Source organism: Nyctibius grandis, chromosome 9, assembly GCF_013368605.1.
Source record: "Nyctibius grandis isolate bNycGra1 chromosome 9, bNycGra1.pri, whole genome shotgun sequence".
Lineage (NCBI taxonomy): Eukaryota > Metazoa > Chordata > Aves > Nyctibiiformes > Nyctibiidae > Nyctibius > Nyctibius grandis.
This window is the reverse complement of record NC_090666.1, coordinates 12,173,254-12,200,077: the sequence shown is the minus strand read 5'-3', so window position 1 is coordinate 12,200,077 and position 26,824 is coordinate 12,173,254. Positions and strand designations below refer to the sequence as shown.

Sequence of the window (26,824 nt, the reverse complement as noted above, 5' to 3'; positions counted from 1 at the left end):
CTGTATGGCAATAGGTTAACAGTGAAACAGTCCCAAAAAACATGTTCTAACATTACGTAGTACTGCTAGCTACCATTTAGCTCACTTGGAACAAAAGTGATAGGAAACTAAAGAACTTGAATTACTTGGAAGGACAACATGACGACAGCTGAAAGTCATTGTTGACAAGAACATGGTAATGGACATTAGAGGAAATCTTGTGAATTAGTCATACAAGTTCCGTGTACCAATTGTGGAAGAAAGACCAGAGCACCACTGTGGACAGCTCAGTCTCCCTGATCACCATTCAGCAGCTGTCAAGAAGCACAGATACAGACTGTTCCAAAGCATAAGGAAAGGCAAAAAATAATACAGAAAATAACAATGTAATTTTGAAAATTAGTGGCATGGTCCCATAACTGGGATGCTGTGTTTGATGGGCCCAGAGTATGGCGTAGAATCAGAGGACAGAGCGAGAGAGAAAGGAGAGGGAACAAAAATGATTACAGGCTGTGAAGGCTTTCCTTCTGAAGTGAAACTGAAGAAGTGTTTACAGAAAAGATGAATAGAAAAGCGCTTAGCCCTGGACATTGGCAATAATGAATATTATACGGAAGAGAAAATGAGCACGTCTTACCCTGTCTTGTAACAGGAGAGACATTCAATGAAAATGAAAACAACACATCTAAAACAGATTACAGCTTTTTTCTTTTCATCTTGTAGATGATTCCATAACAATAGTCTGTAAGATTTGTGGCATTTTCTTCTGAAACACTGACTGATAAGGAACTAAATATTTCACATGTAATTCAGAACAATCAGGCAGAGCAGAAAGCTTATTAAGAAAATAAAAGGGGCCTTCTGAAGATATGAGGTTCCCTGCCCCCATTAGGAACAAGGAAGAAGATGAAGTTAAAGCCAACCCTAGGGTTAAAGTGCAAATTAAACCTGTCATTCAAAATGAGAATTTCACAGACTGATGACAACTGCCATGCAACTAACCTTGAAAACTCACTCTCCCTCGACTGGAGTATGAAATACAGATCATTAAAACAATTGGTCTTCACACTGTATTTTCTTTATAAACTACAGCGAAGCTGCAATTATGGAAATAAAGCCTTCCTATAAATACTGTGAAACAAATAAAGGTTTTGATTATATATGCACCCAAAATGAGGTAGACCTTGAGTCTTGGGTTGAAACCCTGTGCACTAAACCCAGTCATTGCTCCTTAACCACACTGGTAATCACAGTCCCGCAGACCACAGGCTGCGCCACCCATCTTCCCTGCTATACTGAGGCAGAGCCTCATCTCGACATGCATACTGTTCGAGTTACGCTACAGCTTCAGTCAATCCTGGAAAGGAAAGTATAATTGCAGGTATACAAAACATCAGAACGTGACACCAAAATACACACTGACAATGCTGGTATCTGTAATCCCACCTTTTGAAGTGCCTGTCATTAGGTACTATAAAAAAATACACATTTTCCCATTTTGGTAGCATTATATTACACCATATACCACCACAGAACCTCAGTTAATGTATCATGTACCATTTTTTTCTCCAGTCAGATTTCACAACATCAAGGCTATGAATATTTTGTACTGTTAACAGAGTACAGAGGAAAAATAATGTTTGGGAGCTATTCAGATAGCACGGTGATATAGCTCATGACACAGAGTATAAATAGCTGAAATTTATTCCAATTAATTGTATTAATTCACACATACAACTAATCTTAAGCTCTTGCACAGAAAGAGAATGAAACTAGAAGACACTATGCAAGTGTGTGTTTATACATATGTGGAAAACTGAAATACACTTCTCCAGTATGTCTGCACCTCTGTAAATAGAGCGCTAAAAATGAAATGGGAGGAAAGAATTACTTTGCAAAATGAAACAAACAAACCGACTCCACATGCATAGGGATTAATTTAGCCTGAGGTTCCACAAGGAACACAGAGGCTGCGTCCTTCCCTGCCATGGGCATAGCAAGAACCCACCCTCACAGTTTCTCCTCACAGCCATAATCAGATACTCAGCACGACTGGAGGAAATGATGGGCTGTGAAGCACTTGTGGATGACATCTCAAAGAACTCCCGTTTCAAACAGGTACAGTGATCAAAACAGGCTGATGCACCAGCTCTCTGCTACAAAGCGGTAGAACAAGGGTTTTTTTTTCTGTGCAGAGAAGAGAAGGCAGGAAGGAACAGAGCTGCAAAGGGACTTTTTTTTTTTTTCCCCCAAATGCATATTTTCAGTTTCTCATTTCAATCACTGATCAAATAAGTCACTCGGCTTCAGTTTTTTTCTTAAGCACTTTTGTGTTCCACCTCTGGTGAATCATAACAAAGTGTACAGCACAAGAAGGGGGCCCTCTGAATCTAATCAAAGAACAAGAGCCTACAGACCAGACATCCAACCTCAAGGCCCGAATGAAGGTAGCATATCCATTAAAAGTGTGCGTCCCATTCCAGGTAGTCATCACTTAAGTGTTCCTTCCTCATGGGAAGCCACAAAGCCTGTCTGCACCCCTAGCATAATATGATCTAATATATCAGCTTTTCAATTGTCTATTTCAACCCCTCCAAATTAACGCAGCTTTCTGTCCACCATAAATGTCCCCTGACACTGAAGTCTGTTAACACAGGTTAACAGACAGAGCAGAACCAGAGGCCACATGAAACCTATCAATTACTTAAGCCCACTTCTCGAGGTGTCTATACGCACACCAGATCTGGGGCATGAGATGCCATTTTTAAAAGGTAACAGAAAGAGGTGGCCATCTCTTCCGTTTTGAGGGACACATGGGAGGCAGGAAGGGGAGGACAGTTTGAGAGAGACCTGTTGTCGTGCTCTCCCTTGAAGAAGCGTGTTTAACACTCCCAGCAATACGGAGTGGTGGTAAGAGAGGGAGGATGGCATTCTTACTAAGACTGAAACAGCAGAATAAAGGGCTGCTGCCAGCCACCTAACTGGGACCACTCATGAACTGGTGAAATCTTTCTCCCTTCAGTGCCACTGGCCTACATTACTTTTGCAGGGGAATTTTCAAGTTAACTATTTGGGCACTTCTTGTGTCTCTAGTTCACCAAATGAAAAATTGGGACACTTTACAATTTCACATAAGACATTCATCTATGACTGAGAGTCACAAAGAAGATAAAGGAGGAAAGTATTTGCAAAAGCTAAACTTGGTGTAATGAAGCTATTCCCTCTGGGCTCTTTTCATAGCCAAGAGAGGCTCTATCAGTTCATTGTATGCTGCAGAGGTTTTTTTCGCTTATGACCCATAGAGAAGCCAAGGTAGGTTAGACTCACAGAGTTCAAGCCAGCCATTGTGAAAACCCTCAGTGTGCATGAACAGCTGATCAGACCTACCATTTACTTTGCTTGAAAAATCACTAGAGCAATGATCACCAAAATGGACATCAACCTGACACGCCCAGCTCTGAACTTGTGTGATGAGGAATGACAGGGAGGGGACAGTAAGATGCATCTCTCTCTTAATAGCCTTGCCCAGCCACAGGTGATGGATAAACTGGCTGAGCTGTGGAAACCTCTCTCCAGGAGCCTCTGCGTGAGCCTTTACGGCCAAAAGACTCTTGTTGATTACATAGTCTCCCAGTAAGAAGATACCAACTCCTGGTATTCCCTATGGGATCCAACTCTATGCTACCCGTTGACCCCTCTTTACTTTTTCTGCTGTTACTAGTACCACCGCAGCTCCTCTGAGGGCATATTGGCATACACGCGACCCTTCAACCACCTCTTTATCTAAATTCAGAAACTTGTAAAACTCCAATGCTTCTTCCTAGCAAAGGTGGTGCAAAACAAAGGCAATCAGAAAGAAATGTTTACAAATATAAGACGGATGAACCTCATAAAACTTGCAATTGTCCTGTAACTCACTATTCCGAGGAAAGGAGAAGGCAAGAAGCACACTGCACGCTTATTCTTTATTGTAGGTGTGCACACACATTGTTCCTTCAGCCAAGTTATCCTTTAAAAATCGTCTTTTGATGCATTATGCAGGTGATATATAGTAAATTTTTGATGTGTATTTTTAGCATTATACTTTTCTAAATGGCTAACACGGCATGTGATAAAGAACAACGTTCAGAAGTGCTAGGAAAAAAATGGAAAAACTGTAACTAAAGCAGGAGAAAATGAGGAAAAGCCTGAGAGTAAGAAACTGAGCAACGCAAATACAGGCAATACAGGAGCAGCATCTAGAACTGACCAGGTGAAAGATTTTACTCTTCTCCCTTTTAAATCAATGGTCATCTCTCCAATTAACTTAAGTGCTACTCCAGGGTAAAAAAAGGATTCTGAAAATTTCCAGTCTTTATGGGACAGAGTGAGCTTATCCATGGGAACTTGAAAATACAAGGAATCTTCTTCAAGTTAAACCAAATTTTAGGTAAGGTAGTAACAGGAATTTTTACACAGCTTTTTATTACACAAAAAGCCCAGAATCTGAAATTTCACAAGAGATTTCACAGCTGTGACTGAGGCATAAAGTACCTCCAAAAGCAATAGGTAAGCAACTGAAAAAAACCCCAAGGGACCAGTAATTTTAAAGGGAGAATGCACATTTCAGTTAAGTAATTAAGGAGCAATATCAGTTAACAAGCTGAACCCAATGAGCACTGCACCTACACACCTGTGTCAGAACAGCTTTGACCTCACCTCCTTACCTGCCATGAGCACCCTGGCATTGAAGACAAATTCTCGTTTCTTAAGAGCTTTGCATCCTGTTCCACACCCTCGCTCTTTCCTCCACCACCTTCTTTGAAGGGATATTGCAGCTTATTTTCTCCCTCAGGAAAAAATTTTGGTCCCCACTTTATTTTACAAAATAATGGAAAAGATAACTCAAAATGGACATAGCTTAAACAGAGACAAAATGTTAACAGTTGATTTTCTTAATGGACTTGTCTGTTTTATGGGTTAACAAACTATTTTCCCAACAACACTAAGGCTTTCAGTTGCACTCCCTCCCTTATTTTTTTTTATTTTGAAGTTAAAAGAAAATGCTTGATGACAGTCATGAATAGACAAGAAAATCCCTAACTAGTCTCAGCCAAATTATAGACTTGCTTGAGGAAATCATATAAAAAGCAGAACATCTCTGAAGTGACCTCAAGTTTTTCCAGTGTATAAAGTAGTATTTTGCTCATGCCACTTTTAACCTACTAATACATGTTTTACGTAGTTTTAATTAAAATACCCCTTTGTTCTGCACTTTGACTTCACCATTTCTTAAAAAATATTTCGACAAAATCTTAAAAGAAATACTAACTTATCTAACTGAAAATAAATAGAAGGACAAGTTTCCCTGTTCTCTGAATGTTGTTAGAGTAACTGGAGTCAATTCTCTCTGCTAACGTAATAACTCTTGCTTTTTTAGATTCACCAAGAAAATTAGCCTGTTTTCCTGAACAGTGAAAAAATAATTCGAAGTAGTTTAAGAATGGTGAATGAAGATGAACTAGTGTCTTCTTTTATATTCATAAAGCTGTACAAATTTAAGGCACTTAAATTGCTGCTGAAGCTTGAAGCGTACACCCTAGCTCTTGTAGTTTTTTGGTGGCTGACATGGGCTAAGCTAGAGTATAGCCTGCATTCAAAAGTTAAGAAGAGTTATGTTACTGGAGCCTTAAGTAAATTAGAGAACAACATACTCCTAGGTTAAAATAATATACCATCTAAATCTAATTGGTACTACTAGTAACTTTCAAAATTGAATTTGATTTTCAGTATGTACATGATCTGTTTGTAAAATTTATTTAACATGAACAACACAAACAGAAAAACATAGTTTTGTCCCAAAATTTATCTAACTGCTTTCATACTATGAGGTCATATTTTGATGATTTATACAACAAGATGGTCTGAACAGTGGTAGTCTTTTTTTTCCCCAAAAAACATTCTTCAGACTTGAGTATATAAATAATCAAGCTTCAGAGACCTTGCTGCAAATAAAATTATAGTTACAGAACAGAATTACGGTTCTTATAAATAACACAAACACTTCAGTCCAGATTTACTCCTACACGGTTGGTGAATTCACTGGTTGAGTCAGCAGCTCATCTCTGTAACACCTAATGCCATCACCATGAGGAAATTCAGAACCTCAGCCAGGGAGTCCTAGCAAAAGGGATGCAGTCTCTCTTACTGCATCTACGGACTTGGATATTACAACCATTTTTGAAAGGTATATTTTAAGCATACAAGATCAGAACAGTTCATCACAAGTTCCTTCCGAAACATCTTTTTGGTTCATAGCAGCTCAGACCCAGCTGAGTCTGGAAGTTTCCTCCAGCAGCTGTCCCCAACAGGCGAGGGCGGTCAGTACAAACCACAGAGCATTTTGACTTTATTTTCCCCTTATAAAGAATATAGTAAAATAAATAAATAAATGAAGGGCAGGAGGACTGATCAGGGCTATGGAGCGGTCACACACAAGGAGAGATTATAGTTGAATTTTATCTTCTGGAAAAGAAATGGCAAAGAATATACAGGTTTAGGTCTATAAAAATCACACAAAACATGGCAAGCAGGAAACAACTACACACCGTTATTCAAAAAACGCATGGGAAAGTAGCACATGAAAGTGATCGAGCAGAAGCTATAAGAGAAACATACTTTTACACATACCGTACAGCAAAATACTGGAACTCCTGACACAGGATGCTGCAGAATCCCTCCAAAATGAGTTAAAGAACTAGGCCACTTAAAGGGCGAGGCCTTATTCCGAGATGCACAGAGTGCCTCTGGCTCAGGAAGTCCTTAGGTGACAGTCTGCCAAAAACTGGGAATGCCCTGGGTATCACCAGCCACCGTGTCTCTGGGCTGGAGACACTTGGTCTGCCATAGTGCAGCCATTCTCCTGAGCGTGCATCTGTTAACATGCACACATCGGTTGCTCATTGTCTTACTGCTTCTAGCTATCATTAACCTGCTCGTAGTAGTAATGGTGAAAATAACTATTTTTAATAGGTCATTCTATTAAATATCTATTAGTATTTCTGGAAATCAAAAAAAGTAAACAAAAACCAAGACATTGTAAATGCAGCTAAGACCCCAGCTCAAGTCCTAATCTCACCCTCTCCCTTTTTTCACCATAGAAGAGCACAATATTTTTATCAGCTAGTATGAAATAACAGAGAGAATTGGAGATGTTTAAGCTGGAATTTCCTGAAGGGCATGTCTGAGATCAAATGCTTTATTTTATTAATAAATGTTTTACATTTTCACATTTATTGTTTTAATGTATTTCCATTTACTAAAGATGTAATTCACAAGCTTTTAACTTAAACATAATATCTGAAAAGTTATGAGTTAATAAAATTTATGCTATTAAACCCATAACATAGGAAGGGAAGTTTTACTCTAGATAAATTAAGTTTGTACAATTAAACCATTATGAAGTACAGATCATTTTCAATAATGTTTGTAGAGAGTTATCAAAGCAGCATAACGATTATAAGCGGAATTCTTTTTAGAAGCCGTTCTTTCAAATTAACTTTCCTGTGCCAAAATGCACAAATCATTTTGAAAACGTGAAGTGCATTGGATAAAAAGCCACCACAGTTTAAACAACATATACCTCATGATGCCACTAAAGCATTTTTAGCTGTGTGGTATAACAAGATAGAAACCTTATTTTTTTCTCTGCAATAGGAATTTATTTTCCATGCAAATGTTTTTGACGGAAAATGTTTTATTACATGAAAGCTTGCAGAATTACATTCTGTTAAACAGAGAAAAAATTTTTAAAATGTGACATTTTTCCTAGAAAAATGTCGTGACAAGATTTAGGCAAAACTGATCTATTTCCTTAGGAATTGTTCTAGTTTCTGTTATAAAACAGCTCAAATATATTTTCTATGCTTTATGTAAGATGAAACATGATTTACACATGAAATGTGTAATGTTTTCATGTGCCCAGCAATGGCGTTCATTTCACAAAGTAAAAAAATGTAGTCTTATGGCATCAACAATTGCATAATATACAACTATCACCTCTGTCTTTCCTACTGACCATGTCCACGCCATTTCCTATTTCGTGCCAAAAGACTTTCAAAATTTTCCTTAGTTATTAATGAGATTTAGAGTCTTAACCAGATGATTTTGATTCATTACTCATACAACGAATATTGAGCTAGTTGCTTCAAATGACTCCAGGCAGAACAATTTATAATTTAAACTGCTGCAGCAACTGATTTTTTTTTTTTTTAAACTTTGAGCACTTCAAGACATGAAGTTCAAAACGTCTAAATAGATTTGAAACACCTCTTATTTCGATTTCTTATTTTTTTATATACTGGAAAAGATGTTCCTTAAACACTTCCTTTGTACAGCTAGAGTTGAAGTCTATGGCTTTAAAGTAAAATTCATAGCTGGGAAAAAAAACCCACCCAAACAACTTTTTTTCTTTCCCTCCCCCTATCTCTGAGATCACAAGTGCAACTAGCTCAGGATGTTACAATATTAAAAAACTGTGAAAAGTAACAGAACAAGCTGACACATTTTCAAATGTGACATTTAAAACAGCAAAATTGCTTTTCCAATTTTTAACTCTTGAAGAAAAAAAAGAATCAACTGAACTATTTCCTGAAAATTTTGGTCAAAACTTGCTTTTGTTTGCAAAGTTTAAAGAATATCCAGCTATAGAATGCCTGAAGCACTTGTGCTCATATTTGAAAAAATTTATAAAGCCTTCTCATGTAACATTCACATTGTCACCTGAAATTTTTACATTTATCACCCTAGCCTCATTATCTGTCAATAAACAAAGTTAAAAACCAATGTTGTTTTAGACTACAAAGTTACAAATACCTGAAACTAAGTGACAAACCCACCCATTTCTCTGAGATCTTAACAGTTTTATTCACAAAATAAACAGCTTCGTCTTTCCAAAGGAAGAATATAACAGAAAAACTCAACACAATCATTATAAAAAAGTGGTACTGAAAATCTGAAAACGTCTGAGAAAATTTACAAATGCAAACTATCACTTTGTACAAAATCTTTTTCTTAAAGAAAGTTCAGCAATAGATTTTAAAATACAGCTTTAAGAGCTGAGAAATGCACATTTCAAACTCTGGTTAAGTATTATTTTCGTCTGTGTGGGGAATTCTCCCTTCGTCTGTCCTCGTTCTTTCTGGATTCCCTGTACTGGTCAGAATAACGGTTGTACTTCTCTCGGTGTTTCTCTGAACCATTTCTGTATTGGTCTTCTTGTTCCGTCTCTCTTGGACTTGAATTATTATGGGCTCTCTCTCCAGATTTTGATCTTTCTCTTTTTCTGCTGTGATGTCCACTGTCTTTGCTCCAGTGTCTGTAATTTTCATCATCAGACAAAGCAGCTCTTCTCTCTGCTTTCTTTGGTTTTGAATTACTGTGTTTATTTTCTAGATCCTTACTTCTTTCATGGTTCCTATCCTTTCCACTAGGGTAACCGTCTCTGCCATTGGACTCATCTCTGTGACGATATTTTGACACATCATCTCTCCTGTGTGATTCTCTCAAATTTCGGTGATTTCTTTCTGATTTGCCCTCAGTGTCACTTCTTTCCTCTTGCTGCCTCCTTCCCATTTTCTTCTCAAGTGATTTCGTTTTCCTTTCTTGTTTTTTCCTGGAAACTTTATCAGATTCTCTATTTTTCTTTTGCATTCTCTTTCTTTGGGCTTTAGGAACATCTGAAATTATAACAAATTACGGGAATAAGGTTGCATTTTAATTTATTACACTTAACTTGTTAAAACCACATAGAAAGTTCTAGAGAGTTTTTTTTTTTTTGTCAGAAAAACAGATTTTGTGGGTATGTATCTGGACAAAGGTTTCAAAATAATGAGGGTCTCACGCAATAGGGGAAAATTCACCTATTCCTTAATTGAGCAGGTACTGATTATTTTAAAATGTCTCTCTGCATTACCAGCTTTTTATTTTACATAAAATGAGATTCTCCATAACAGCGTGAACCATCAAGCCCAAGACTACTCTCCATTTTATCTCTAAGCGTCAATATTTCTCAGTAGCGCCACTGTTATTAACACAGGAACCTCATACGAAGAAAAGCAAGGTCATAACGTATCACCCCAAAACCTTAAGAGCATACAAATAAGAAATTACGGAATAGCCTTCTGCATTTCATCCCATTTACAATGCCTGTAGAGGTATGGAGAACATGATGCAGCTCAAACCACAGAGAAACTTCTTCCTCAACTTACAAAAAAATCCCAACAAATCTGCACTTGAATCCAAAACATTACTAAGCAGTCATATCAGCACTAAAATAGAGCAACTCACTAAATGGGAATCTAACAAAATCTGCAAACCTGTTGATCCAGTCGTTTTTTGGTTATACAATATATGCTTTCATATCTGAACAGATTTGAAATTCTATGTACTGACAAAACTCCAGCAACCTTGCTTCCCTCCTTCCTCCCCCAGTTAATTGCTTAAGAGGGAACAACTCAAATTTGTACAGATGTGGCTGCCATTCACAAGTATCCATCAGCAGGGTTATTACCCCTTAGCTACCTGCAAGTGATGCCTGCCTTTGAGAACCTCTACCCATCATCATCCTCTTGCTGACTTGATACAAAAGGACCCAGCATAGGCTGTCAAGTCATACATCAAAGCACTCTTACAAATATATTTTTTTAGAAAGATGACCTTTCCCAGACCATCCAAGTCTCTTAAAATCATTTAGTTTTCCAATTGCTTCCTGGAAAAGCTTATCAGTCAATGGAGATTAAAAACAGCAGATGGGGAAAAGTCTCCCACACTATCCTACAAGGAAACAGAGGCATGCTGAAATGGCTTGAGATTGTTACATTACTGCCATAGCACTATGGACCTATGGCTCATTTTCAGGAGAAACAGCTTTGTCAACAACTTAAGATTAAAACTAACTTCTCTATTTCTAAATACACAGTAGTGTTCATCTCAGTGGAAGAGGCCTTATTCTTCCTGTTTGCTCTTTATAAAGAACTTCTGGATTTCACTCAACAGTATTTATCAGTAACAGCCATTTAGAATAACCATTAATTCACCTTATTGTATGCACTATAGTATCATATCAGCTAACTTTTTCTAATCACCTTTTGAAAATACCACAGCAATAAACTGATTTAAGAGTACACCAAATATCCGAGTTCTACAGCAGCTGGTTAGTCTCATGTCTGAGCTAAGGCTTCCTGGTATTCTGATAAAATGCAATGGTGGATCAACTGAGATAGATTAATACATCAAGTTTTTCTAAACAGTGTTTCCCCTGTTATTTTACATCCACCCAAGTACAGAAAAAGACCTGAGAAAGTAAATACAAAGGAACAAGCTGCTTTGATAAGATCAAATTTCATCCTCTGCTGGACCTGTTTTGGTTGGAATGACCTCTCCAGCGCAGTGCTGAGCTGAGCTAGCTGGTGAAGTTCCACACATTAACTGTCAGTAAGACAGTAATCTCTAATTTAGCTGTATGCTCAATTTCTCATCAGCAGTTTTTCTATTTTCTCTTATACACTGCACTGCTGAAACACTGAAATACTGTAGTACATTCTTCTGAAAAATACCTTTCAACTCTACCAGGTTAAAGGTTTAAAAAGCTGCAAACACAGGAAGACTTGGAGTTATAACTAGTAATGGACCTCAACCAAATTTACCATTAAAGAATATAGTTATCTCCAATTAAGTCTTCTGACCACTGTATTAAAGTACACAAGAACCAGAAAAAAAAATAAGCGAAATCAGGCTTCAAAGATATCAAAATGCAAGTTTTAATGAATGTGTTCCTGAATGGAGATAGGACATGTAGTAAAAGGGAAGGTCCTAAACTTACAAAAATAGTGTTCATAATAGCAGACTGCAGACTCAGTTGTTTGTCACTAAGGACTTACCTCTCTGGTCCCGATGAAGCAGCTCAGTAGAGCTGCAGCTATCTATGCAGGAGCCATCTGGCTCTTTGCTGAACTAATACCTTCTCTGACCCTGTTAAACAGTGCCATCCTCTAGTGCTTTGTCGTCATTAATGTGATGACACACAAGAAAGATTGCAATGGAGAACAAAAATGCATTTCAAAAGCATAAGCAGTTCACACTGCTTTTATTTTATTAATCAACATTTTCATTTCAAAGGCACAAAATAAATTAACTTTGAATAAGCAAGCTTCTGTAGTATAGAAAGTCATGCTGTTTATCATCTGCTCACATGATACACAATGGGGGAGACTGCACACACTAAATCATACTTTATAGGTTAAGCAATGTTTATGACACTTCATGTCATCCAGCAGGATGGTATAAGATACCAAACACTAGTTATAATGCATAAAACTACAAAATACTAAGTTGTTAGCAAAAGCTAGTTCTTCCTTGGAGTTTTCTCTACAGACAGGTCTCTATAGACCTTCACTGTATCACCACACAAACTCTTCCTGAGGAACAGGAATTAGAAATGGAGACTCGGAAGGAGAATAATTAAAAACATAGCTAGATCTGAACAATGTCATTTCTGACCCATGAAGAGGCACATATTTACAGGGAAGGACACAAGTAGTATCAAGCTCACTTAATCAAGCCAAGCAAAAAGAGTTGTAGATATTAGTCTCTACAGTTCATCAGTAAGCATCCCATAGAGATCTTAATAGGGAATGACTCTAATCCCTCCATCCTCCACTAAACTGAAGAGACAGTACTGGGTAACAGGTATCAACAGTGCAAAAAAGTAATCTAAAAAACAGTATTCCTCAGATACTTAAGTCTCTAAAAATGGAACTCTTTTTCTAAATTCTAAAATAAATTTCCATGAGCAATATTTAATATTTTCAAACTTGTAAGTTTAAAAAAATTGATTAGTTTTTAAAGCAGAGAAACTAACACTGTCTATATCTAGTTTTTCCTCAAAACACGCATACACAGAAATAGAAATAAATAGGTGTAAAGAAGTAAATAAAAAGAGAAGTAGTAAATAGTTATAGCTAGTGTTTAAGTACCTGAGTCACTGCTGTTGCCACTGCTAGATGAGGAGTCACTGCTGCTGGATGACTCTGAGCTACTACTGCTGCTGTCAGAATCAGAATCTGAGGAAGAGTCTGTCTCTGAAGATGAAGAGGAATCTGATGACTCAACATCTTGTTTCTGTGTCATTATCATCTTTGGTGCATTTTTAAGATGTTCCCGTAATTCATCCCTAATTAATAAAAATTTTATTTTATTTTATTTTTTTTTTGGCAGTGGGGAGGGGAGAGAAGGAAATTAAATATTAAATCAGAAAAGTGTTCCTCACGTTAGTCCTCCAAGGCCAATAGAAGTGAAGAAATTGATGGCAAAGCGAGTGTTTCTTGGGTTATCCCGAGGCATTAATCCCTCAAAGAAAGTCTGCAATGTTCTGATGAAAACAAACATCTAAATTAAACACCATGCCATCTTAGCACTAATTCTCATTTACATTAATAAACTGAAAAAGAAACTGCATGAATCTCCACAGGACAGCAGAAATTTTGTCTTAATGCATTTTTCAGTACTTTCATTGTTTATCTGTGATGTATCTAATCAAAATGCTATTTAAAAACTTGCTTTTATGAAAAGACAAACATCTTCACACATAGATTACATACATACTGTCAGATTATGACACCAGAAAGCCTGACTTTGTGAAGCCCTGAAGAGACTTACAAAATCGTAGTAGCCTGCGATAGCAAAGGATAATACCTGTTGACCAAGAAGTTCAAAGATCTAAGCACCTATGCTGGAATCCCATCAAACAGGTCCCTAAGTATAGTTTCAAGTTTAAGTTTACATGAGTAAAAGCATCTACTAAATTCTTCATCGTACACAGAAGAATTCCCAACTTACAGGAAACAGCTCAAGTAACTGAAAGGAACATTGATAGAATGCAATGCATTATATCACATACAGGCTTAAAAGAATGTGTATCCTACACTTAAGGGTAAGCAACTAATCGTAGAAAAACTGTTATTAATGGTTATGCACTTTTTTCTAAGTTTTGTCAGAAAAAGAAGCCACAATAATATTTATTACACAGCTATATAGTTGACAATAAATAAAAACAGACTTGCACTTGGAAAATTCTTACAGAAGCTGAACTATTATTGTGAAAAAAAAATTAAGATACATCTTGCAAATAGTCATGCACATATTTGAACCCAAATTGATGGTAACACACTCAGCTTAATGGGACTCTTTGCAATGACAATCTATACACAAACTTATTCTTGAAGTACTGCAGCTACAGAACTGCAGTCTTAGTTGAACTTGAAAACAAGATTTCTTATCTGTCCTTGTTCAAATGAAGAAAGCATTTCAATTTACAGTTTTGAAAATAAAACTTCAACTTACACATCTTTTAATCTTGCATTTAGATTAGGAAGTCCCATATATTCACTGAGTTCCTGGAAGAATATTTTGACAAAAATTCTACTGGAGGATGTGGTAGTTTCTTCACTCAGTATTATACATTCAAGGACCTGAAAATATTTAGAAAAAAACTATTAAGTTTAAGCATACATTGTTTTATTTATCTTAAAAACTGCTGTCCTCCTGAAATCACTAATAAAGACTGGTTTTGGCTTTTGTTTTGTTTCCCCCCCACCCCCACCCCAAACAACAAAAATCCTGTAATTCCTAGTCAAGACTTTCTTCCTCAAAAATTCTTTTCTACCACGTGGGAGCAGTTTCTGATCATATTTATGCTAGTAATTCTTTAAGGATTTATTTTATCCAGGAAAGCTCCATAAGAGAAAACCAAGTGTGTGAACTTCTGGGAACTTAAGGATTTGGGACTTAAGTTCTAAAGAGGTGAAATATTTGGACTGATTTGTGTGTGCCTGAAGAACGACAATTAGGCTAGGCTGTGAAACAAGAATAAAACAGTATGAAAAAAGAAGTTACCTCGATGTTTATTTCTTAATTTTAAATGTTATATTATTGTATCTCAGAATGCAAGATTGCTTTTATTTATTTGGCACTTAAATCAAAGTGGCAGTATTTTTAAATTTCTTATAATTATATCAAACTTTAAATTTAATATATAAAGATAATTTTAAGATGTTTCTTTAGGCTTGTTTTTTAGAGATAGTTTTGCTATTTACATTGCTGATTAAAAGTTCAAAATTCTGAAAAAAAAAAGAGTACGTTTTAATCAACCAATTCCAGCTGAGCTCCATAAAGTAACAGCTTAAATCAACTACTTAAGAACAGGGAAGGGAGGAGGATGATGCACAGGAGACAGAAAGATGGAGCAACACAGAATTGTTCAACAGTGTCTTCAGAAGACACTTAAAATAATCCAGTTTGCTACAAATACAAGTAGTTCCAAATTGTAGAATAAATACTAAAACTAATGTATTATATATTATTTCTGAATACTAAAGATTAATTATTGAAAAAGAAATCTAGGACAATGGCCTTTTTTACTTACACTCCAGGGAATTGAATCGGTGTACAGTAGATGAGCAAACATCTTGGCAACATTCCTCAGTTTGTTCGTTTCCAAACGATGAATGGTATCATACTGTTCTTTGAAAATAGCTTCAAAGGATTCCATATATTCTTTTTTTAACATGCAGAAACGCTGAGACAACATTGTACAACAACCAGATTAAACGAAGTATTAAACATGCAAATAACCTACATGTAAGTGACCTAACGGTGAAAATATTTACCGCAAGATTTTCTTTTTAAATAACCACTGGAAGAGGAAAAAAAATACCTTCAAATAGATACATTTTATTGCTTTCAGCAGTTTGTCAGAACAAGAAACTCATCTGCATTGCAAAACAGTAATTATCAATTTTCAACTACAGCAAATTATCCAGCGATTTCTTTTACTTCCGTACATCCAGTATTTTCACTTGATGTAACCCTGTCAAATGTAACTTTTTTCATAACATCATTGAATGACTATTTAAAATTAGAGAGGCAGCAGGGAACACAGAGGTAAGGCATTTTGGACATAAACATGCCAAAGAACATGGAAATTAGCATTTATATTCTACTGAATGTGTAGATTCGTACAGTTAGTGCTTTGTAACTGACTGTCAGCAGTATTTTGTCAAATACTGCATAAAAAATACAAGTGGAAAAAAACACTCCCTTTCAGCATAACTTGCTCCCTTGAGAAGACAAGTATATTTTAACTAGTCAGATCTGTCAATATCATAGATAGGGAAGAGTTAACTAAGAAATAACTGCAACTAAATTAGCAATTAGTTACACAAAACCCAAAGAGCTAGCTGTTTACTGAAAAACAAACACACACCCACAACCCCGGGACAGTAAGTATGCAGCCTTGTGCTCTAAATAAAACCTATTAAGCAGCTTTGAACAAAGTGGTAAAAGAGTCTCCAAAATTAATCTTCAGCACTGTAAAAAGGATATTTTCTGGTAGCTCATAATACTTTTACCTCTGTTTAGTACCATTCCTTTGCCACTGATTTATTGTTCTACCATAATGAGAAAAGAGGGAGGCAAAAAAAGCAACAACATAAAGAGAAAATGAGCCCTCTCATTCTGCATTCACTATGCTTGTTACAATCAAAATGTTAATTCAATCCACTAATAAAACCAATCAACTAATATAACCATTTTCAGAATGAAAAAAACACTATTAGTTTTATTTATATGTTAAAACTTAAGTTTGACACACAAAAAATAGAGTAAACCCATAAAATTATTTACCATAAAGTGCAAAATCTGAAAATAGAACTCACCCCTGCCAGTAACCCAAAGAATTTCTCGTATGTTCTTTGCTGAGCACAGCAATCAAGTATCATATTGCAGAGTTCTTTCTGGTTTAAGGAAAAAAAATTCTCTAGGTAAATTCACTGTAGCAGCAGAAAAACATCATTACTAACTATCAAAATATTGAGGAAAGCCTTACATGGATGCAAGCTGTGAAACAAGAGCATTTATATAAAACTTCACTGGCAATATCAGCAGTTTTCTCAATTTCTCATGTTTCAGAAATTATCTGGGGCATGAATATGAACTTTTGCCATTCAAATTTCCTCTTTTGCTTAGGCTAAAATTTATCAGTTAACATACAAAACAGGTTGAAACTCATTTACAAACTGACTTTACCACAGTTCAAGAAGGAGGTATAAGATAAAAAGGGCAGGTTTTGAGGGATGTTTTTTTGTTTTGGTTTTGTTTGTTTGTTGTTTGGTTTGGTTTTTGCTTTGTGGTTTGTTTTTTTTTTTAAAAAAAAAAAACCCAGCACCAACCCCTGCATTTATAGAAAATGAAGATTCTTCACAACTTCCAAACATCAAAATGGCTTACAGACAGGCCATGTGGAAACTCAAATACAGTGTGCGTGCTTAGCAGCATATTTCCAAAATCAGAAATATCTGTAGATTTGGGTATATACTAGCATTCTAATTATTCAGCCATCATTTGCATGACAAGCTTCACTTACTGTAAGCAAGCAGAAGGCAGTGTGTCACTGCAATTGCTTCACCAGAGAGGCCCGAGCACAATGTTCAGAACGACTAAACTCAACCTTGGGAGGTTGATATGCCTAGGCTTCCTCTATAATCAAGAGGGTGAGTGGAATTTTTCTAAAGAAGCTGGTTTAGGCTCATGTTCTGAATCAGCCTCTAGAAGCGCATCTCCCCTTCTTGGCTAGGAAGGAGCAGAGGAAGCCTAGCTAGATTAGCCTCCCAAAACTTTTGTGCATCCCCCATCACCAACAGCCTGCCTCTCATTTAACCCTGTCTCCATGGTGAAGACATGGATGTAAGCACCAGCTACAGCAGTCCCGCAGAAGATGCTTTCCTTCCATTGACACCAACTAACTAGAATAGTTAGCCCCAGTCTTTTTGGAATAGAGGTTGTCTAGCTCCCTTTCTCATTGATCCCCAATACCATCACCCCAAGATCATTATCGAATCACCCTCTGGCAGCAACCTCTTCCTATTCTTTCACACACCAATTCAAGAACCAGAGGGAAAGACACATGGGTGGATTCTGCTTTGTACCTCACCTCTAGGACCGGAGTCCTTCATCAGCTGAGTGCAGTGATCTAGACAAGTAAGCATACATAACAAACTTATTCCTCTGACCTACGATGTAAGTTACAGATTGTAGTTCAGCTATGATCTGGTTTGGGGCATATTTTGAAACATTAATTAAGTAAAGCAAACATTTTTATATAAATTAACAGCCACGAAATACACGGCATTTAAACAGGACTGCAGTTTTTCCCCATTAACTTCTTTATTATTATTTTCTCATAAGACCAACTCCATAGCATAAACCAATTTATGACATTCCCAAATAGGTTTTTGGCTGTCAGTTGTATATCTTTATTTATCTTTACACTAATAACATTTCCATAAAAAATATTAGATAATTTCAAGCATTTTGTCCTCTTTTTATCTTATACCAGTTTACTGTAACATATACGAGATTTCATAATCTCCTATTTGTGCCATTCTTCCAAGCACACATTCTGAAAAGAAACATTTTGCACATCACAAAAATCTCAAAACAAATAAAAAGCTAACGATGCTGAACAAGAAAAAAATATCCCCTCCAAATAACGAGGCAGGAACGTATCAAACAAACTTACAGATGTGTTTAAAGGCATTCCTTTCAACACTGTCACACTGTGTTAGTGTGATGTATTAAAATGCATATTAACTTTTTATACTATTCTGTTTTACAGTAATGCTGCAGTTAATCAGTTTTTAAACAATAAAAAGGGTAAAGTGCTGATGCCACTGCTAATAATGTCAGCAAGACTTGAAAAACAAATTACTTTTCTTCCTCATCTTAAATGCAATTACAACACTGGTATCCCCTGTGGTTTACAGTAATTAAATATTTTAACATTTTAATTAAATACTACAATGATTTCTAGGAGGGTATCTTGAATAAACACACGCATGAAAATGGATTTGCCCACAAAGACATTCTTGCTAGTGTTATCAAAATAACTCGAAGTTAGGTCTAGAGTAACTGTTTTCCAGATTAAAAATTAACAAAGTTTAAAAGGATTTAATTAGTTTTTGACAGATGCAACAAGTTCACATGGCAATTCTAGCTTCATTTATAGCTTTAAAGGTTAGTTAACTCATTTCTGTACTCCCAATGACAACAATTCTGGTGATATTTATGGAAGAAAGAGCCTGTGTTTTTTAGTCCATCACTTGATTTAAAGAATGTAATGAATTTGTTTCCCATTTCTACAGGCGATTTATATACTGTGTTGTTCAATAGTTTTCATATAATGCTCAACAAGTGACTATTCAGCTTTGTTAAGAAAGCTATCCAATCATAAAGTAAAACGCTTTGAAAATATCTGACATCCCATACAGATGGTGAATGATCTTTTGTAAAGATCTTTAACTCATTGTTGCATCATGGAAAAAAATGGCACTTCCCAAATTTGCTAAGACAGAAGATAAGGAGAAAGCTCCCTCTAAATACACTGCATTTCTTACAGTTCTGCCTAAACATTTCCTACTAGCTCTAATCCAAACAGGATAATGGTTTAGACAGACCACGGCTCAACCTAACATGGCAAGTATCATCATACATTTAAAGACACTAAAAGGTAAACTAGGAAAAGACAGGAAAGTTGGACTCGCCTTTTCCCCCAGTTCTATCATTTTAAAAAACAAGCACACCCTGCCCACTCTATATGCTCTCAACTTCACACAAAGACTATGTTCACTGCAGACAGGAGAGCTAGAGCAACTCAGCTTTCTCACTCCCTTAATTTTTGCCATTTCTTCTCTTTAAGACTTGCATTCAGCTAAGACTGGGATTTCAGAGCTTCCCCACAGGGTGCCTCCAAGAGGAGGTCTCCCACTCCCCTCCCTAGCTGGAAGCGATGTGATTTCCATCTTCCCTCCCTTGCCAGCCACACAGCTCTGTTCCATCCATCGCATACACAAGATGAAGCAATCATGAGATCCCCACACTGTAAGCTAACATAGCTTCCTAAAATATAAAACTATCAACGTCAACACTTGGTTTCTACAATCGTACATGGAACTAAAGGAATTGATTTGCTGGAAGCAAACCTAGTAAAGGACATAGGTTGGTTTAAATCAATGTGAAACTGGAGTTATGTGGAATTAGTGCCTTGCATTTTATATATTTCCACTGCTTTTGCAGATGCCACATTTTTCCTTTTTCCTCTTTTACTTCAGCTGAAGTGCACTGTACTTCCGCTTACCACCTTAAAGCTTTCTCTACTGCTGCATATTTTAATGTGTGTAACTGTCACCATTGCCTATTTTTTCCAGCATCTCTCCTCCTTCTCTTCATTGAATTTGTCAAATTACCACTTAGAGCCAAGGCTGGCAAAGCACGGAAGGTGTTTCAGTAGCAGGTGGCCTCTTGGCAAAACTACATGCAGTGCTTTCGGCAGCTACTGCGTGGTCTCCAGTTCTGTCCTGTGTTTGGTCAGCTAATGGTCTTTCTCAGCTTCTACTGTCCCGTTATTTAGCATTTATTAACTCAGCTTGTTTTCTCTTTAGAGCAATGTATGCTCAAAGCTGAATATGGTCATAAAAAATCTTGCACAGATCAGACCCACAACATTTTACTCAGGAATCATTGACTCTGGATAAGGATAGATATAATTTTAATCATGCTGCTACAAGTCTGCAACACACACACACACACGAGTCTGGTGAAATAATACATTAAAGCCCCACAGTATTTGCTTCCCTTCCACCTGAAGGCTACACATGCAAAACTTAAAATTAAGTGATGCTGCTGAGGTAATGTGAGCAATTCCATCTGCTTAGGTTAAATGTGCACATACATGTTTGGAAGATCAAAGTCTAGTCAGAGTTCTAGCTAACGCCTGTTATCAGTAACACACAAATATAGCATAATTCTGTATGTCTTCTATACCTTCATATTGTAGACACCAACATATACCTCAACATACACAGAAAAGGCAATGAGCTTCCCAATTATGTAATGAAACTGGCTATTTTTACCTCATTACTATCTTTAATGTCACAAAGATACGCAATTTTAGAAAACTTTATTTTTTATGCTTATTGGAAATATTTTAAAATAAATATCACCTGCCACACTGCAGACTATTTTCCAAAAAATACAATTAAGCTTTAAGCACTCAAGATAGTTGAAAATTAAGTCTTAGATAAAAAAAATATTTCCTGGTAGAAAAGATCAGTAAGCTGAAAAATTTAAACTCATTAAAAGTTATGAGCATATGCTTAAAATAGTCTTATCTAATAGATATCATGTATTTAAAGAAGTACTATTTAAAACTTGTGCTTCTGGGACTTCATCCCATATAGGTATGGTTTAAAAGACCTCTTTTAATCCATTACTAATTATTTCAAGTGATATTTTGATTAATCCATCTATATGTTTAGATGATTTCTCCTGTCAAAGCTCAGCCCCTTTGTGTGTTCCACAAGCCAATTAAGAGTAACCCCTGTTCCATCTTTCAGGTCATTAAAGAAATCTCAGGTCAGCCAAAGCAACTAGTTCATTCACACCTACTGAACTATTTAGAAACCATTTTCATTTTTAAATATGTAATCTACATTATTAACTGGAGAGACAGAAAGAGGGTAAACCAGTTCCACTAATGGGTTCTTCCAAATTTTAACTCAATATCCAGATTCTGCACCTATATCTGCATTTCCTGATGTTCTGTATCTTCAGGAATTACACTGATGTCAACGGCACTGTATGTTACACAAATTAAAGCCACTGAAAAAGCAAGAACTTGTCTATCAAAATTTTATATCCTAACTATAGATTATTCAGAAGCAGGTGGTTTTTTTTTTTTAATGTTGTAGTCTTCTATATGTGTGAAAGCCAGGTCAAAAATACTATGTAATTTGTAAAAACTTAAACACTGTATACAAATCAACACTTTGACTTGAAAAATGTCAAAGTCAAATTTCTAGTGGGAGTATGGACCCATCTCAAACTCAAGGCTACTGATAACACTAATAATTCCTTCCTTTCTTCAACACCTTTTGAAGACTCCTGAGGAACAGACCTCAGATTACTTTTCAACTTGTGATCTACACATCTCTGGCATCAAATACATTATTTCCATTTTAAAGATATAATTCACAAGCTACATAAACTAAGCTATGTATCTTATGTACTGAATACACACCCTGTCAATTGATGGACTGTTAAAAGTATTGCCAGGATCATACAGGTCATAAAAAGATGGCCAAGCAGTTTTAAGAAACTATGCCCTGGAGGCAGGGACTAGTTACTGCCCCATGGATTAAGAAACAGCTGTAAGAACACACAGTCCTTTTCAACACAAAGGAAACCAGGCTGAGGGCCAGCTTCTTTCAAAAGTTTTCAAATATATTATAAACATTCAGCTATCAATGTTTTTAAAGAATTAAGAAATGTTTAAAATTATATTAATTACATATCATATTTTACATAATATATAATAAATTCTTCTTTACTGTTATTTATCATACTGAAACATCTGGAAACTAAGATAACTAAGGCCTTGAGATGGGGTGATGTTCAGATGAACAGTTTGAGAATAAGATCATTCTGATTTTGATGGAACTTGCAGATTTAAGGCAATGTATTTGAAAATTACTACAGTTTAAATTTAATGAAAAATCTGAACTAAATGCTATGATAGTCCAGGCTAAAACAGTATATGGTTCTGAAAATAAGGTGTATCCATAGCACTATCCAGATATTAACAACAAAAGAAGCAGGGAAATAAAGGAAGTTTATGCATTAACAGAACTCAAATTAAACATACTTTTAACCTCATTGTCAGAGTTACTGCTATGTACTTTTTTTTTAAATTGATAAATTATGAAAATTCACATTGATTCAGCATCTCAGTCCCACAAAAAGTCCTGCTTCAAAAGACAGGAAACCTAGTTGAGTATGATCACCTTTCACAGGCAGTAGCAAGTCTGTGAACTAATCACGGTGCAGCTGCCAAACCTGTAAGTCACCATGCCCTACAATAACAAAGGGAACTGATGAACCTAAGAAACCATCAACTTGATCAGAACAAAATTATCAGCTTTAGACCATCCCACTCTATACCAGTTTCCTGGACTACATTCTCACTGAATGTCAAGTCAAAATAAGTACTTCTGTTATCCTCAAGACTCGATGCATAAATAGCACAAGAGACACTGACACTCCCACCCCTCCAACTAGGACTGTTTTGAACAAGTGTGACACCATCCTGTAAAAATGAAGATGTGTCAAATGCATGCATAATTCTTCCAAGAAGGCTGTGCCTACAATAACTTTTCTCAAGTAAAAAAAAAAAAATAAAAAAATCCTTTGACCCATTACTTTTGTCTGGGATAACTGCATTTGAGGGGCAGAGATTCTTACACAAGAGGCCCTAATTTAATTTGGCAAAGTTCCAACCATGGCTGTATACAAGTTTAGTTCTCCTTACAACCCAAAGAAGGAACAAAAGCCTAAAAGCCAATCTGTTTTAGGCACATTTGCAAAGAGTAAGAACAATATATGGTTGGTTGCTTTTTTGGTTGGTCATCTCTGCTCCCCCCTCCCCTTGAGGGAGACTGGGCAACAAGGACAGACATTTCCCTTTCTGCTCTCAGCTTGAATGATAAGAACCTTTTAAAAATAACTATTCTGTAGGCAGTAGCATATTCTAAAAAAAAAAAAAGGCAAAAAAAAAAGCAAGCAACCTATATTCCTCATACATGTTTTCTTAAAGAACGATCAATTCTCTAGCTAAGCAGCTTTCACTCCTGTCTAGATTTGTATTACTGTTAGGACTCTCACGTCCTTTTCTTTCAACTAAAAACATCAGAAACAGAAACATACTCCTCCAAGAACAGAGACAACAAAATTCTGCTAAGGGAAAGCATAAAGTAAACAGCCTATTTCTGACATTTTAGTTGAGCTTGCTTGTTTACTCTCCTCATAGTTCAGGAGACAGAATAACTGGTAATACCATACTCCTCTAACTACAGTTTTAATTTATTTACATTTTCTTCTTCAGTAATGCATGGGATTAATGCAGCTTTAACACAAATTATAACAGTACTTTTTAAAAAAGAGAAATAGTGTGCTCTGCCAAGACTGAACATATGCCCAAAGAAGCAACTGCAAGGCTTGTTTAGAACAGCTTCTCACAGGCTGTAGTAGACTACAATAAAGCGTTTCAGCTTTTCATCTGCAGGCTTCTGTTGGGTCTAAACAACAGCAAGGAAAGCAAGCCTCCTCTTATTAAATTTACTGCAAAAAGGAAGAATTTCAACTATTTGAATTTCTTTTTTCCTTAAAAAAATGATCAGAAACCATCACGTGAGAATTAAATTCTGAGTATTTGACATACTTAAACACTACTGCCTAATGCAGAAGAGCAGAACTAAGATACCAAAGTGAATCAAATCAACAAAATAAGCAATAAATCCCTTTGTTAAAGCTTAAGAATCCGCATGGAAGAGTGTGAGGGAACAAGAAAGTCCCAATGCACAGGAGATGCATACAATTGTCTTCACATCCGAGTTACAGTAACAACAATCACAGACCTGAAATAAAGGAAGCAGAGGCATGCGAGGTCAGCAAGAGTCCACTTGGAACCTACTCCTCAAGTGGGAATGGATGTCAGTACAAGAAATAGTAAAGAAGTAAAATTTAGAAGGTTTTCATACCTGGACAAGAATTCAGCAAAGAGGTCAGAAACAAAGAGGGCGGAGGGGATAATAAAAAAAAATTAGAAGCAGGAATACAGCAATACCATTTAATCTGCTGAAGTCGTAAGAAATGGAGTAATGGGAAAAACAATTAACTTGAACAGGCTTTTAGTAATAGATTTACGAAAAATTCTCATAATATAACTGAGAAAATTTACAAGATTTTTTCTTTTTTTAAGAAAAACAGTGGAAGAACAAGAGAGGATCTACAAAACATTGTGCACAGGGGGATCCTGAAAATCTGTAATATGGAAGACAGCATGAAAGAGGATCGGGAAGAAAATTTGTTACAAAAAAAGTTTCAAAATGGCTTCTGGACATTTATATTAAACAGGCAATGTAAAACCACGGAGTAACACTTTCCTCATTTAAGGTAACTATGACATGCCAAAAAAGGATACAGACAGAAGAAATCTGAAAGGTTAGAAAAAAAGACAGAGAAACAAGAAAGCACACTGCTTACATCTATCAAAGATTGATAAAATAGAGAAGAAAATGATACATTTCTAATTCATTTTAGAAAGAAAGGATTCATTTTAGAAGATGTAATTTTTATGACTAAAGAAGGGCCCTTTCATAAGATGACAATGTTGAACAATGTTGAACATTCTGGAGTCATCCAAAAAAGGATTAAAAAGGGCAAGAAACAGAACAAGTGTAATCAGGAGGCCAGTTTAAAGACGAGGTCCAGGTAACAAGAAGTAGATACTATATTTCCAAATCCTGAAGCAAAAATAAATTAATGAGAAGAATCAAGGAAAAAGAAAAACCGGAAAGCTGGAAATGAAAACAGAGCTTGTGAACCCAGACAACAAAACTGTGGAAAAAAACGTGTTTTATAGAGAAAGAAAAATAGGACACTGTAATAGAGAAACTTTTCACCCAAAAAGGGGGTGTGGGAAAAAAATAAATCCTGAGGAGATGGAAGTAAGTGAGTATTTTGAGGAAGGAGAATATACAGCTGGAGACTGAAAAATAACTGCATGTAAATCCGACGGGAAATGGAAGATGGATATTTCTATTTAACAGCATCACTCACTTCTGAAAAAGCAGCATTTCAGTTCATGGCAAAATGAAAAATGTGTTCATCTCAAGTCAGAACACAACAGTTTTATGCTCGTAAATATATAAAAAAAAACACAAAAAACTAACGACATTCCCCTCAGCACCCAGTACTGAAGTGCAATGCCAAAAAGCAGTATTATGTTGTTCTGTTCCGTAAATGATCCATTTGAACCTTAATCCTCTTTCTGCAAGTCAGAGCTGTGCAACAGATCCATTACTGGTATTAAGCATACAAACACTTGTGTTGCACAGCAGTTAACGTGACACGATAATCTGATAATTCAACCACTGATAAAAACTGCTAAATATATTCCTGAACTCAGCCCTGCTAAGTCATGCAAAAAAAATCTCTGTACATAAAGATTTCTGGAATAATTAACCTGCAATAAAGTCGTTAAGACTGTATTAAGTCTCAAAACTGTTGTTCATGTCTGTCTTCATGTTTTGAATAACCTTATCAGTTTTTAGATTTAATTGACAATTCACTGCTCAAAACCTGTAGAAAAAACAGTCTTAATGACAGAATTAAAGAAAGCTGATTTTATTAAGTAAAGCCTTCCAGAAAGAAAACATGAAGTCACTGTAAAATTAGACTTATTTTGAACAAAAAATTTTGCAATGAGAATTTTAAGTTTCATTTGATTTTTAAGGAATAGAAACTGCTTTACATAGTACTTCAGTCACTCTAGTGATAACCGCCATTCCTAGCGGGAGTTGGCATAGAGAATGAGCTCTTACCTAGAAAGTCTTCTCAGTAAGAAACAACCAGCCATGACATTATCACCTCTCCTACACGTGGATCTAAATTGCAATTTGCTTACAAACAAACAAACTTTGAAGATTCACCCAAGAGTTCAGCAAACATCTCAGGAATTTCTCAAGATTGGTTAAAGCTTTGAATCATAAGGTGCAAAGAAATTATAAATAAAGACATATCATCCTGCAATACAGGTTGCTGAAGCTTTCAGTAAAACAGACCAAAAACGTGCTTTATTGCTAAAAAAATAATCCTGTGGTTTGTTTTAATAATTAAGGCAGTGGGAATCAATTTGCTA

At 36.1% G+C, this 26,824-nt stretch overlaps 1 protein-coding gene across 2 annotated transcripts in view; it reads right to left on the bottom strand.

Moving 5' to 3' along the window:
• Positions 1-6,409: 6,409 nt before the first annotated feature.
• The window catches only part of CWC22 (CWC22 spliceosome associated protein homolog), a 36,161-nt gene continuing 15,746 nt past the window's right edge, over positions 6,410-26,824 (bottom strand). For both annotated transcript variants that reach the window (XM_068407475.1, XM_068407476.1), the window contains exons 15-20: positions 16,731-16,808; positions 15,440-15,592; positions 14,359-14,486; positions 13,286-13,387; positions 12,993-13,189; positions 6,410-9,695 (exon numbers count right to left, since the gene is read on the bottom strand). In XM_068407475.1, the coding sequence (XP_068263576.1) occupies positions 9,109-9,695; positions 12,993-13,189; positions 13,286-13,387; positions 14,359-14,486; positions 15,440-15,592; positions 16,731-16,808 (1,245 nt within the window). In that variant the 3' untranslated portion in view covers positions 6,410-9,108. The remainder of the gene's footprint in view (positions 9,696-12,992; positions 13,190-13,285; positions 13,388-14,358; positions 14,487-15,439; positions 15,593-16,730; positions 16,809-26,824) is intronic.